The 13,590-nt window shown below is 29.7% G+C and overlaps 1 protein-coding gene across 3 annotated transcripts; it reads left to right on the forward strand.

Annotated features, from left to right (window-relative positions):
* The first annotated feature begins 4,297 nt into the window (after positions 1 to 4,297).
* Positions 4,298 to 13,360, forward strand: LOC130675352 (zinc transporter ZIP13-like). Of its 3 annotated transcripts, none has more exons than XM_057480970.1 (5): positions 4,298 to 4,659; positions 4,728 to 5,243; positions 8,442 to 8,552; positions 10,912 to 11,715; positions 13,050 to 13,360. In XM_057480970.1, the coding sequence occupies exons 2-5, from the start codon at positions 5,033 to 5,035 to the stop codon at positions 13,223 to 13,225; spliced, it is 1,302 nt and encodes a 433-aa protein (XP_057336953.1). In that variant the 5' UTR covers positions 4,298 to 4,659; positions 4,728 to 5,032; the 3' UTR covers positions 13,226 to 13,360. The 3 variants fall into 3 exon arrangements, with proteins under 3 accessions (XP_057336953.1, XP_057336951.1, XP_057336952.1); XM_057480968.1 differs by having other exon boundaries at positions 4,744 to 5,243; XM_057480969.1 differs by having other exon boundaries at positions 4,298 to 5,243.
* The last annotated feature ends 230 nt before the right edge of the window (positions 13,361 to 13,590 follow it).

The raw sequence follows: 13,590 nt of genomic DNA on the forward strand, positions 1-13,590 counted from the left end.
CCCAGATCCCTATTACCTGAATTACCAATTACTAATAATCCCGATGACCCAAATTTCCAATCACCTAAAATCCCGATCACCAGTAATTTCAATTACCAATACTACCAATTACCCAAATTACCAATAACCCAAAAGTTCGATAGCTTAATTTTTCGTTAACCAGAAACATTGATGACAAGACAATCCGATTGGACAGGTTTCGTAAACTCAAAGTCGATTTCTTTCTAATCGACAGATGATACTTATTTTAAAAAGTACACTCAGTTATTATATAGATAGCCAAAAACTATTATAAAATGAAATTTCATATAAATATATTTAAATTTTAAAAATCAAAAATTTTTACGTGTTTTTTTTTAAATCATTTTTTACAATTAAATCATCAATGATAATTATTTTTTATAAGAATAATGTTTATTAATATTATTTTTAATTTATTATAATTTTTATATCGTTAACTTAAGTGATATTTACGACTAATCGTTATTTATATTCTTATATTAACGAATTACTTTTAAAAAAAATACACTTTTATTATTATTATTAATATATTTATTTCATTATATTTATTTTATTTTTTATAAATAATAATAATAATAATTACCATCGTCGCACCAATTGCTTCCCTCGCAGATTTGAATCACGGTGGAAACACCGTGGAAGTGTAAACACCGTTGATCCACCGTGGTTACACGGTGGGTTTGTTCCATTTTACCACCGGGTACACACAGTGTATCCACTGTGATTACGCGATGTATCCACCGTGATTCCACGGTGGCTTGACCACTGTGTATACACGGTGTTTCCACTGTGATTACGCGGTGTATCCACCGTGATTCCACGGTGGCTTTGCGCTATTTCACCACCGTGGTTCCACGGTGTATCCACCGCGTAATCACAGTGGGAACACCGTGTATACACAGTGGTCAAGCCACCGTGGAATCACGGTGGATACACCGCGTAATCACAGTGGGAAAATGGAACAAACCCACCGTGTTTCCACCGCGATTCAAATCTGCGAGGGTTCATTTAAATTCATATTCATGTATTAAATTTATATTAATATATAATTATATTTAAATGTCTCAGTTATTTAAATTGTTAATATTTTATTGAAAAATAATAAATATGAATAATACAGTGCATTAACATGAAACACAAAAATTTTTTTTAACAAGTTATAAACACAGTAGGTGCCACTTTACCACATGCGACACTTTACAAATGACACTGTTTATTTTTGCAGACGATGAGGTCGATGTATACATGTATTATTTTTTAAAGTAATTCGTTAATATAAGAATATAAATAACGATAAGTCGTAAATATCACTTAAGTTAACGATATAAAAATTATAATAAATTAAAAATAATATTAATAAACATTATTCTTATAAAAAATAATTATCATTAATGATTTAATTGTAAAAAATGATTTAAAAAAAAACACGTAAAAATTTTTGATTTTTAAAATTTAAATATATTTATATGAAATTTCATTTTATAATAGTTTTTGGCTATCTATATAATAACTGAGTGTACTTTTTAAAATAAGTATCATCTGTCGATTAGAAAGAAATCGACTTTGAGTTTACGAAACCTGTCCAATCGGATTGTCTTGTCATCAATGTTTCTGGTTAACGAAAAATTAAGCTATCGAACTTTCGGGTTATTGGTAATTTGGGTAATTGGTAGTATTGGTAATTGAAATTACTGGTGATCGGGATTTTAGGTGATTGGAAATTTGGGTCATCGGGATTATTAGTAATTGGTAATTCAGGTAATAGGGATCTGGGTTATTGGGATATGTCCTATCGGTTACTTTTCCAATTGTAACCTATCCCAAAGAGGTCTTCCCACATTTACGGCTAACTTAAGGCTGGGCCGCACCTAACGAAGTCCTGAATTTAAGAATTCTAATTACTCTTTGAATATTTATGGGACTCGGATGATGAAAATCTTCCGAGGAAGTTCGTCTTCGGCTTTTAGTCGGAAGCTAATAAAATTGCTGTTATGATAATTATTTAATAAATAATTAGAATTCTTAAATTCAGGATTTCGTTAGGTGCGGCCCAGCCTTAACATCAAGTTTCTGGCATGCCTCGGCTGGATAATACTTGAATCAACTGCTGTCATTTGAATGTAATTTGACAGAAAAACTTGCCGTCAATTTCAAGTGAAACTGTCAAGCAACTTAACGTCATTGTCTGACAGTAACACTTGCAGTCAAATTGAATTTAAGTTACAGACAATTTACTGTCAACTCAAAAGTAACTGCTTGCTCTCCAACACTTTCCTTTTTAAATTGGCTTTTTAAATTACAGCAGTAGTATGGAGAAATGAAATTTCACGGCGTACTCATGCATGTTATGACGATTACAACTTTTTGAATCGTTATTAGGTTATATTATTATTGTTGATATATATGTATACTCATAAAACATAGATGTCACATGTGTGAAATACTGAGAACAGTTTTCATGGATACGCTCCGAAAGTGCGGGTGCAGTGGCGGTAAATGTCAGTTTGGCGCGAAATTTAAAAAGCAAAATTTAAATTTTTCTATAGGATTTAATTTCTACTCCATTATTTTTGTCTGACTGTTAAATGGTCATAAGAATTTCTTACTGTTCCTAAGTACGAATAATTAAAATGATTAAGAAAATAAAAAAAAAATATTTTAAACAAGTGTTTTTACACTAATTATTAAATGTACGAAACTTCCCTAATTAAGAAAAATTATTTGAAATAATTCAAAACAATTTGACACATGACCGAATTTGACGCTAAAAAATTTTTATAGCTTCCGAAAAAAATGTGTAAGACGAATTTTTTCTAAAGATTTTCGTCATTCGAGACGTAATTAGAAAAGTAAAATTCGAAAATTCAGTTAGTACTGCCCACCCTTAAGTGTCAACTCAATGATGACGTCATTTTGTCGCGCCAATGATCGCCATTTTGAAAATTTACCAACTACTGGTAATTATTTCACAATTTCGTGTGCGAATATTATAAATAATCATAAATAAATAAAAATAACTATCATTACAATCAACATGATATTGATATAAAAGTATATTTATCATCTACAATTATAGATAACTCAACTAAGATAAAATGAATTTTTTAATATGCGTCTTGAAAATTTCAAGTCACGCAATTATTATTCGGGAGCCAGAGACATCCCCAAGTGAAATATGTGCTAAAGTTAATTTCTATAAAACCACAAATTAAAAAATTAAAACAATTTGAAATGAATAAAAATTCAGCACGAAAATGCATCGAAGTTATGAATTTTGAAAGCACATTATCGAAAAAAATTTTTGAATTAGAAACTGCATTAAGATGGAATAAATTTAAACTAAAATTCAATGATGCGAAAGTTAGCAGACAATTCTAATTTTCGGATTTTTTCAATAAATTAATTCCAAAAAAAAGACAAACTAAAAAAAATTTCTCTTTTTTTAAATCTTTTTTTTTTATTTTTAGTTCGCCTGGTGAAGCTGAAATAAGTCAGCGAAACGTTGCAAATTTTATGATAAAACATCTTCACTTATTGTCCAAATTCCCAAGATTAAGTTATTTTAAATATTTTGATCATGGACGAAAATTTAAATATTATTTTTAAAAAAATATCACATGTAGAAAATTATCCCTGGTTAAGAATTCCGATTGAGTCCAATTGAAATCCGATTGAGTATAATCGAAATGAATCGGTTGTAATCGGAAAAAGTGTATAAAATTATTATTTTCCGATTGGAACCGATTCAAAATTTTGAATGGGATTCAATAGTTTTCAATCGGAAATTTCCGATCAAATTCTATTGAAGTGAATCGGATTTCTCAGCCAGGGAAAAAAAACTACAGGTACAATTAAAAAAAAACTTTTTTACAATTTATCGTTTTGAAAAAATCTAATAATTACTAGACCTCGGCTATCTTTAGTATCAAAAAAAAAAATTGTAGATAATAATAATCTATATTTTAAAAAATATTTAAATTTTATGAACTACTGCTCTGTCGATAACCTCAACATTTTTAAAAATAGTTTTCCTTTCCTAATAAAAATTAATATTAATCTTTGACTCAAAATCATTTCATCCATATTTTTAAATTCCATTAATTTCTCAACGCATCTCTCCCCTCTCCACCGCGCATATAAATTTGTTTTCTCGTTAATTTATTTATTAATATTATTTCTCAGTAGTTGCACATACCGCATAGTTGTATTTGCGCACCAATTTTCGCGCAGCTACGCCGTGACTGCAGTTCGTAGATATAAAAACATGAGTGTTGATACTATTGTCCATCAGTTTGCTCTAGTGCATCCAATAAGTGCATAAGAAGTTGCTCTTCGTCTTGATGAATAAAAGCTATTGTATTACTTGTGATATATATAAGTCTATTTATGTCAATTATCGTGTCCATAAAAAATAATCTGACTGAATAATCGGTCAGTAGACTCGAATCTTTACAATCGTTTAATCAAAGGCAAAATGGAATAATAGAAGAGTCTTAGCATCAATCACTGTACCGATGTTTTAACTTTGCGTACCGTACTCAGTCCTCAGTGTAGGCTAGTCGGTCGCCTCTAAGTGTAGTCGCCGAATAATTGACACTTAAAAAAAAATTCAGCGCTACTTAAATTATCTAATGCCTGGTAATTGATAGACAATTAATATTTTAATTAATAAAATCTAACGTTTGTAAATAATTTGTAAAATAAAGTTGAATAAAATTGCAGTGGCCAGTGTCAAGGACGACAACTTTTGTATACAAGGGACAAATAAGTAAATTTGTAATTTAAATTTAAATTATTTAAAATTTTCATGATCTGTGATAAATATAAACGGAGAAAGTGTTTGCTCTGCAAGTAAAAAATATAACTACGGTTTTATATTTTTTACAATTCATCTGGTTGACTAACGAGGCTCGATTGAGATTAAATAGAACAGAGTATTAGTTGACTTGATATATTTATACGCATATGTAATACATATGAAGATAATTTACAATTATTTTAAAAAATAATAATGATTGAGTGCGACAATAATTCAACGAGCATGGATGTTGTTTATGAAATGGCCACTAATGATATTTGGAGGTCTTGGAATAATGTCGCTGATTATTTTGAATATCAACCCTGGGTATTTTCTTTACTTGGAAGTGCTATGGTTGGTCTTTCTGGTGTCTTCCCGCTGTTCATTATTCCGATTGATGAAGGAACAAATCTTAAACATGGACGTATGTATTTTTGTTTTATTTTCTTTATTATTTATTACCAGGATGTGTTTTTTATCGAGTATTTTTAAGAATAAATTATGTTGTCGATTTAAATTTATGCGTTCAAATATTTAAAATCTTTTGATGTCTCAATATTCTAGGTGTTTATACTTTGATGAATTAATTTAAATTAATTTGATTAATTTAAGATAATAAAAGTATACAAGTACTTTGTACGAGGTCAGTACTCGCATTCATATATATACGTATATATATATAAACCACACAGTGAAAGATATTGTGATAAAATCAACATAATCTGTGTGTTAAAAACGGTCCACATAATCTTTGTGAAATTTTTTAACACAGACTATTTGTGTTAAATTTCAACGCTAAATTTGTGTTAAAATTTCAGCACTAAATTCGAGTAATATTAGAAGTAAAATTAACATTTTTTAAATCAACACAATCTGTGTGTTAAAAACGGTCCACACAATCTTTGTGAATTTTTTTAACACAGACTATTTGTGTTAAAATTTCAGCACTGAATTCAAGTAATATTAGAAGTAAAATTAACACTTTTTAAATCAACATAATCTGTGTGTTAAAAACGGTCCACACAATCTTTGTGAAATTTTTTAACACAGACTATTTGTGTTAAAATTTCAGCACTGAATTCGAGTAATATTAGAAGTAAAATTAACACTTTTTAAATCAACATAATCTGTGTGTTAAAAACGGTCCACACAATCTTTGTGAAATTTTTTAACACAGACTATTTGTGTTAAAATTTCAGTACTGAATTCGAGTAATATTAGAAGTAAAATTAACACTTTTTAAATCAACGTAATCTGTGTGTTAAAAACGGTCCACACAATCTTTGTGAATTTTTTTAACACAGACGATTTGTGTTAAATTTCAACGCTAAATTTGTGTTAAAATTTCAGCACTGAATTCAAGTAATATCAGAAGTAAAATTAACACTTTTTAAATCAACATAATCTGTGTGTTAAAAACGGTCCACACAATCTTTGTGAATTTTTTTAACACAGACTATTTGTGTTAAAACTTCAGCACTAAATTCGAGTGATACCAGAAGTAAAATTAACACATTTTAAATCAACATAATCTCTGTGTTAAAAACGGTCCACACAATATTTATGTTATTTTTTGACATTGATTTTTTGTATTGAATTTCAACGTTACACAGTTGAGAAATTTGTGTTAAATTTAACACAAATTGCACGTCGCAAACGGAATACTCAATTTTTGGTGTTAATTTAACACATACTTGTGTCTAACAATAATACAGGTTTAAAACTTGTTGTGATCAGATAACACATTCAACTTTAGTTAAATTTACACTTGATGGTGTCAAATAATTGACACGAAATATTTAACCATTAATTTTTTTACACAAGAACACAAAATTTTAAACTGTGTAGTTTGTGTTCATAGAAAGACATGAACACCGTGATCCTCATTTATCTACATATGGGTCTAGATTCAAAAAATAATTTTTTTTACGAACTTTTTGACGTTTCTCCTATTAGAGGACATCGTAATGAACAAAAAACGTTTATATTGTGATGGGTTATTCCCAACAGGAGCAAAGTTACGGGCCTCTCTTCATAGGAAATCATGAACAGCCTCATCCTCATTTATCTTAATTTATCTTAATTTATCCTGATATAGATCTGAACTCAAAAAATAAATTTTTCCTAGGACTTTTTATATTTTTTCCTACTAGAGGGCATCATAATGAACAAAAAACGTTTGTATTGTACTGAGATATTCCCAACAGAAAAAAAGTTAAGGGCCGCTCTTCATAGAGAATCATCTCTATCCATGTCCACCCACCCTCACATGAGTCTGGATTCGAAAAATAAATTTTTCCCAAGACTTTCTTGAGGTTTCCTTACTCGAGGACATCATAATGAACAAAAAACATTTGTATTGTGTTGAGTTATTCCTAACTGGGAAAAAGTTACGGGCTACTCTTTAAATCAAGAAATAGACTCCGTAATTCTCACTCATCTTCATACGGGTCTAGATTCAAAAAATAATTTTTTTTCTGATATTTTTGACGTTTCTTCTCCTGAAGGACATCGTAATGAACAAAAAACATCAATATTCTGTTGAGTTATTCCCAATAGGGGAAAAGTTATGGCCACTCTTTATCCAAATTAATTTTTATAATTAAAGAATATGCCAAGAATATTAATTGAGAAAAATAACTTTAAAAAATGTAAATATTTGATTGTGATAAAAGTCATACTGCGATAAATGTCCCGTACTATCAATTTATATTTTTATGTCTAGATAAAAATTGTTTTCTACTAGACCCGTTGTGATATAATTTCATTAAATTCACAAATATTAAGTCAGTCATATGATTATATTTATTATTCATTAATAGTACGATATAAAGTACAGAGAATAAAAATACATTACGCGATATACCTCAATGCATTTAATCTACGATTCTTTGTCTCGGAGTTATATCGTAATAATAATAAAAATAATATAAAGGAAAAAAATTAGCTGGCACAATGACAGTTCATGTGCTGATGAGTACTATCTTTTCCGCTCTGCTACGTAAAAGAGAGATGAGTTTTATATTACTGTATTATTTTTATGTGATAAACCCAATGTTCACTCTGATAAATTTAACAATTGTTTGTCATTTTTTATTGTATTTAATTTATTTATTGTTATTTTATTTAAATAAATTAAAAGATATATTTAAAAAAGATAAGAAATGAAAATATATATCATTTCTTATTTTTAATTACACTCTGTTTTTAATTACAATCAAATTATTTATAATACTATGCAACTAAAGTTTATTTTTATTGAACTTAAGAATTGTTTTACTAGTAGACATTAATCGATTTTAAAATCAATAGTATGATGCATTGTTCTTCTATTGTATGTTTTATTACAATAAAAGTCTATACTATTTAAAAAAGTTTATATAAACTCTTAACTTCTTTATACGGACTAGATAATTAAAAAGTGTCATATCTAATTAATACCGCAATAGATTAGTGAATAAATTGCTTGTAATTTAATGAGCGTATCATGGTAGAAAATATATGACGCAATATTTTATAAATTACGCCAGATTTATTATAATTTTTTAGCTCATTGATTATTAATAGTAAACTTTACTCAAAATTTAACATAGTAATTAATTTTATAATTATTGGATTACAGCTGGTGCTAAAACATTGAAGATGCTCCTGAGTTTTGCTGTTGGTGGCCTACTAGGAGATGTCTTTCTCCATCTGCTTCCAGAGGCTTGGGAAAATAAGTCATTAAATGCTAGTAAGATCAATTATTTACACTTATATTTTAGTCTCCATATATACGTACACAGAAAACAAGAATTTCTTGGCTTAGAAAATTTTTACTCCCAAGAAAATTTTCATGTCCTGAGAAATTTTTTGCATTATGAATTTAAAACGAAAATTTTTTGGGCGAGAAAACCTGAGAAATGCGGCGATTTGCTGCTAACACGAGTAAACGGGCGTTGAATTTGTTAGGATTTTATGCGCAGTATTGCCAGTGACTCACTTTCAGCTCATTTAGTTCATCTCTTTCTTTGATATTTTTATTTAATAAAAAATTTTTATTTTAGTAAAAGAATTCTAAAAAAAAATACAATTGTCTAGTCGTATAAGTTTGCGCGGTTTGAATTTTGAAAAATCATAGTTATGACACTTGACAACATCGCAATATCAAAAACATGGCGGCGAAACCCCGTGGCGCGACGAACGAAGGGTTAAAAAAGTTTGGTAAATTCAAAAGTGCACGACTCTTAAGGTTCAATTAAATTTAATTCACGAGCAAACACTGGAAACTTAAAATAGAAAGTCTTTAGCGTTTTTTGAAACGTTAATAGAGGCTAGAAATTTTGTATTTTCAAAAATTCTAATTCGTCTCCAAGAAAAATTGTTTTAAAATTCTCATTTACTCTACGAGTGCAACAAAGATAGTCCCGTTTATTTTTCTGAGTGTGAGAAAGAGGTCCGGTGGCGTATCACCTTAATGCTCATTTGATCGTGGAAAATATATGAAAAAAAATTAAAAAAAAAAAAAGAGAAAAATGTACGATAAAACTTTCAAGGACAATTTTTTCTTTCCTTTCTAATACTACCTATTAAGTTTAGACTTGAAATGAAAGCAAACAACAATTTTTGTAAAATAGCAAATCATAAATCAGCTTAGAAATTGGATTATACAGTAAGAGTTAAATCGTCTATTAATATTCCATCACAAATTGTGACTTTAGGTAATAAAATTACTCTTGTAAAAAACTATATTAATGTATAAAATTGCCATTTGGCCCGTGCCTTGGCATAAAAATAAATAAATAAAATAAAATATTACACTAGAAATTTAAATTTCGCTCCGAAAAATAATCAGGTGTGACGAAAGTCTATGTAAAGAACATATATATAGATATACAAAATTAATCAAGTTCTTTTTATTAATTATAATTAAACAGACCCGAATTTGCTGGCCATTTATGACACACTTCTTCTTCGGCCCTAAAATAATCTTTAAAAAAAAAGTGATCCAAATAATGATTTTTTGAAATAAATTTGGAACTAAATTTCTGTATTAGAGTTAAAAATCCAATATTTAGATTTTTTTTGAAATTCCCTAAAAATTAAATTTTTAAACTGATTCAAATAAGAAATATATTTTTTCCATTTCCGGTATGGCCGGATGGCACTGTTTTATATGAACAATCAAAACAAAAAAAATGACAATTACTAGAACTTTGTACCCGACATTTTCCAAATGACTAATGCTAATATATGATTACTTGCTACGATCACTAGAAAATAAATTTACAAAAGCGACAGTGAATAATTGTCATTTAGTTGAGATTTTATGTTATCACATATATTTATAATCACAAATTTTTTATATGACACCAACATTCTGTTCTATTGTGTAGACTATATTTTCTTGATTGTATAGACATCACTTTATATACAATACATATTAAGTTTATTCTACAGGGACCTTCCGATCCATGAAATTCTCCGAATTTATTTTTCTTCTGATCAATTATTTTTTATTACTTTATAAAAAGCAAATAATATATCAAATGTTCAATTATATATATATTAGATAAATGAATCTTTAAATAGTTTCAAGGAAAACTCACGTAACATTTTTCTCTCATTTATCTGCGGGTTATCTCGTATCAATAGATCAGATTTATAATATTTATGTTTTTAGTCTTTCTGCAGTCTATGCTACGTAGGGGGGGGGGGTAAGGCAGGACTATTTACGCCTACCTACCAGTCATCTTGCTTTTTATGATAAATCATTTATTTATTTATTATTTTTTTTTATTTTAATTGGAATACACTACCTCCGAGCCTTACATCTCTCCCTACATTTATATAATTTCGTAGTGCTGTATACAATTATTTTTCGAACTAGAAAGCTCGAATTGAAATGCACTTGACGGTGGAACTTATTTTTATGATTATCTTTAGTTTTATTTTTATTTTTAATGCAAAAAAATAATGTAAATATTTTGTTTTTGAACGGCCACAGGAGATCAAGATCTCATGGTCGAATAAAATATATTATCTATATATTTATCTATGTTATATATAAAATTATATTATTGTAATCTTATTGCTGTTGTTACTTTTCACAGAAACAGTTCATGGGCATCCGTCGATGGTTTGTGGGCTGTGGGTTTTGATTGGTTTCTTAGTATTCATTATTGCCGAAAAATTATTTATGGAAACTGATGACGAAGAAGTAGACGATGATCAAAATATTGACTGCGTGAAATTAAAAAGTCAAGAATGCGAAAAATTTCACAACAGTGACAGCGAAACAGAAAATAATAATTTTCTGCCTGTTAATGGTCAGATAAAAGAAAAGGAAAAGTTATCAAAGAATTTAGGATTCACTCTTCCGGGAAAGAAAGACTATGACGTTAATTTTGTTTCCGTTAATTCAAATAAAAATGACGTAAAGTCAAATGATTATAACGAATTATGCAGAGAAATGCAGAGAAAAGAATTAATTGATCCAGTAAAGCCGACCAAAATTTTTAATAAGACTTGTATTAAAAATGGTGGGATAAAAACAGACAATGTATCAAATAATCCGACATCAAACGGAAGTATTCCGGATAAATTATCAAATTTAAATGAACCGGTAAAAGAAAGACCGAAACATATCAGCGGTTATTTAAATCTTTTAGCCAATTGTATTGATAACTTTACTCATGGACTTGCAGTAGGTGGATCTTTTTTGGTGTCTTTTAGACTCGGTTCACTTACGACATTTGCAATATTAATTCATGAAATACCACATGAAGTTGGTGACTTCGCTATTCTACTGAAGAGTGGATTCAATAGATGGGATGCGGCACGAGCACAACTTATGACTGCTACTGGAGGAATTTTCGGAGCACTTATTGCAGTGTTATGTTCTGGTAGTGGAGTTGGTAAGATAATTTTATTATTTTATTATAGTACCTCATACACTGTAAAAAATCTGGAGTGAATCCGGAGTGAAATAAAATCCGAATTCACTCCGGATTCACTCCGCCACTCGGAGTTCCGGAGTTTTAAAAAAAATCACTCCGCATGCGGAGTGAATTGGGAGTTTTTTTTTAGCGGAGTGACGCGGATTTTATTTCACTCCCAATTCACTCCGGTCCGGAGTTTTAACATTTAAATAAATTTTTACTAATTTATATTAAACTGCTAAACAATGTGTGTGTGTGTGTGTGTGCGAGTGTGTGTTTGCGTGCATGTGTGTGTTTGGGTGTGTGCAAATGTGTGCGTGTGTGTACAAATGTGTGCGTGTTCGATTGTGTGCAAAAGTGTGCGTGCGTGTGTGTGCGAGTGCGCGTGTGTGCCTAAATATGTATGTGCGTATGTGTGTGCATATCAGCTGATCAATAATGTAATACGCGAATTTTTACTTCGATTTTATTGAGTGGAGTTATATTTTATTAATAACATTTTCAAAACTCCGCTCCGGAGTGAATTTCACTCCGGAGGGATTAAATTAATAAAAACTTATTCACTCCGTGAAAACTCCCCTGCGGAGTGAATTTCACTCCGAGGGGAGTGAATAATTAAAAATTCATTCACTCCGCGAATTTTTTACAGTGTACATCATGTGGAATTGGTATTATACTCAATATCACTAAATGTATGCAATAGTTTATGTAATGAATGTACGAAGAAAATCGCCATTAATGTACCTTAAGATCGAAACGTTTTTCGTGCAACGAAAACGAACTAAATTTATGTAATTCGACTGCTTAAGGGGTAGTTCTGGAAGTTTGGGGTGGTCTAAGATTTTCGACTGACAAACCAGCATCTATATGTGAAAAATTTCAGAAATCTAGTCATCCAGTAGAATTTTGCTATCAATAGTTTTTTTGTTCATTCCGCTAAAAACGTTCCGATCTTCAGGTACATCGCCATTAAATGTCTAAAGTCAACGTTAGCAGTCAAAGTTATCTTTGAATTCCCTCCCCCTTCTTTAAATTCCCATTATAAATTCATATAAGAGCTTGAGTACTTGGATTTCTATGTAAAAATTTTATATACTTGGTAAATCCTGTATTCCTACATAAGAATCTAAACAAAGTTTGCATACGGATTTAGGATGGTGTGAATTCCCATGGGAATCTATTTTCCTGTGAGAATCTATTTAGGAATCTATGGTAGATTTTTATAGGAATCCATGAGAAAAGGCCATAGAGGAATCTAAGCTGTATATGTATCATTTATTTAAATTTTATAAGTTAATATTATTTTACAGAGTCCCGAACCAGTTGGATTTTGCCATTTACCGCAGGTGGATTTTTACATATTGGATTAGTAACTATTTTACCAGAATTGCTCAAAGAATCTAATCCAAAAGAGTCAATGAAACAATTAGGAGCTTTACTTAGTGGTATTACTATAATGGCAATATTGACGATAATTTGTGATTGAAAGATAAGGAAAAGAGATTAACAAAAGTAATCGATATTCGGTTACTAAAGTTTATATTATCCCAAATATGTTTAAAGTTTAATCGACGGTGGGTTAGAAATGAGTAGCTGAGATATACTCTATTTTTTTATGGAAGTCTTGTACTTGTTGATTCATTTTCTCCGACACTCAAATAATTCTTTCACCTAACTTACGCAGTTACAAAGCCATGGTTCTAAATGCAGTCGACTACTCGTCATAAGCCTGGTCTAGGGGACGTAGGGAAAATTTTTCTTGGAATTTAAGTCTCCACTAATTTTTCATTTTTTTTCCTATTAGTTTATAATTTTTCCGGAGGCTTATAACGGGGTATCGGGTACAAAACT

The sequence above is a fragment of the Microplitis mediator genome, chromosome 10, assembly GCF_029852145.1.
Source record: "Microplitis mediator isolate UGA2020A chromosome 10, iyMicMedi2.1, whole genome shotgun sequence".
Classification (NCBI taxonomy): domain Eukaryota; kingdom Metazoa; phylum Arthropoda; class Insecta; order Hymenoptera; family Braconidae; genus Microplitis; species Microplitis mediator.

Bases quoted from the DNA above. Each gene is read 5' to 3' on its own strand.
- LOC130675352 (XM_057480969.1), top strand. From the start codon at position 5,033: ATGATTGAGTGCGACAATAATTCAACGAGCATGGATGTTGTTTATGAA. The intron at 8,553-10,911 runs GTAAGATCAATT...TACTTTTCACAG, and splicing joins AAATAAGTCATTAAATGCTA to AAACAGTTCATGGGCATCCG. The intron at 11,716-13,049 runs GTAAGATAATTT...ATTATTTTACAG, and splicing joins ATGTTCTGGTAGTGGAGTTG to AGTCCCGAACCAGTTGGATT.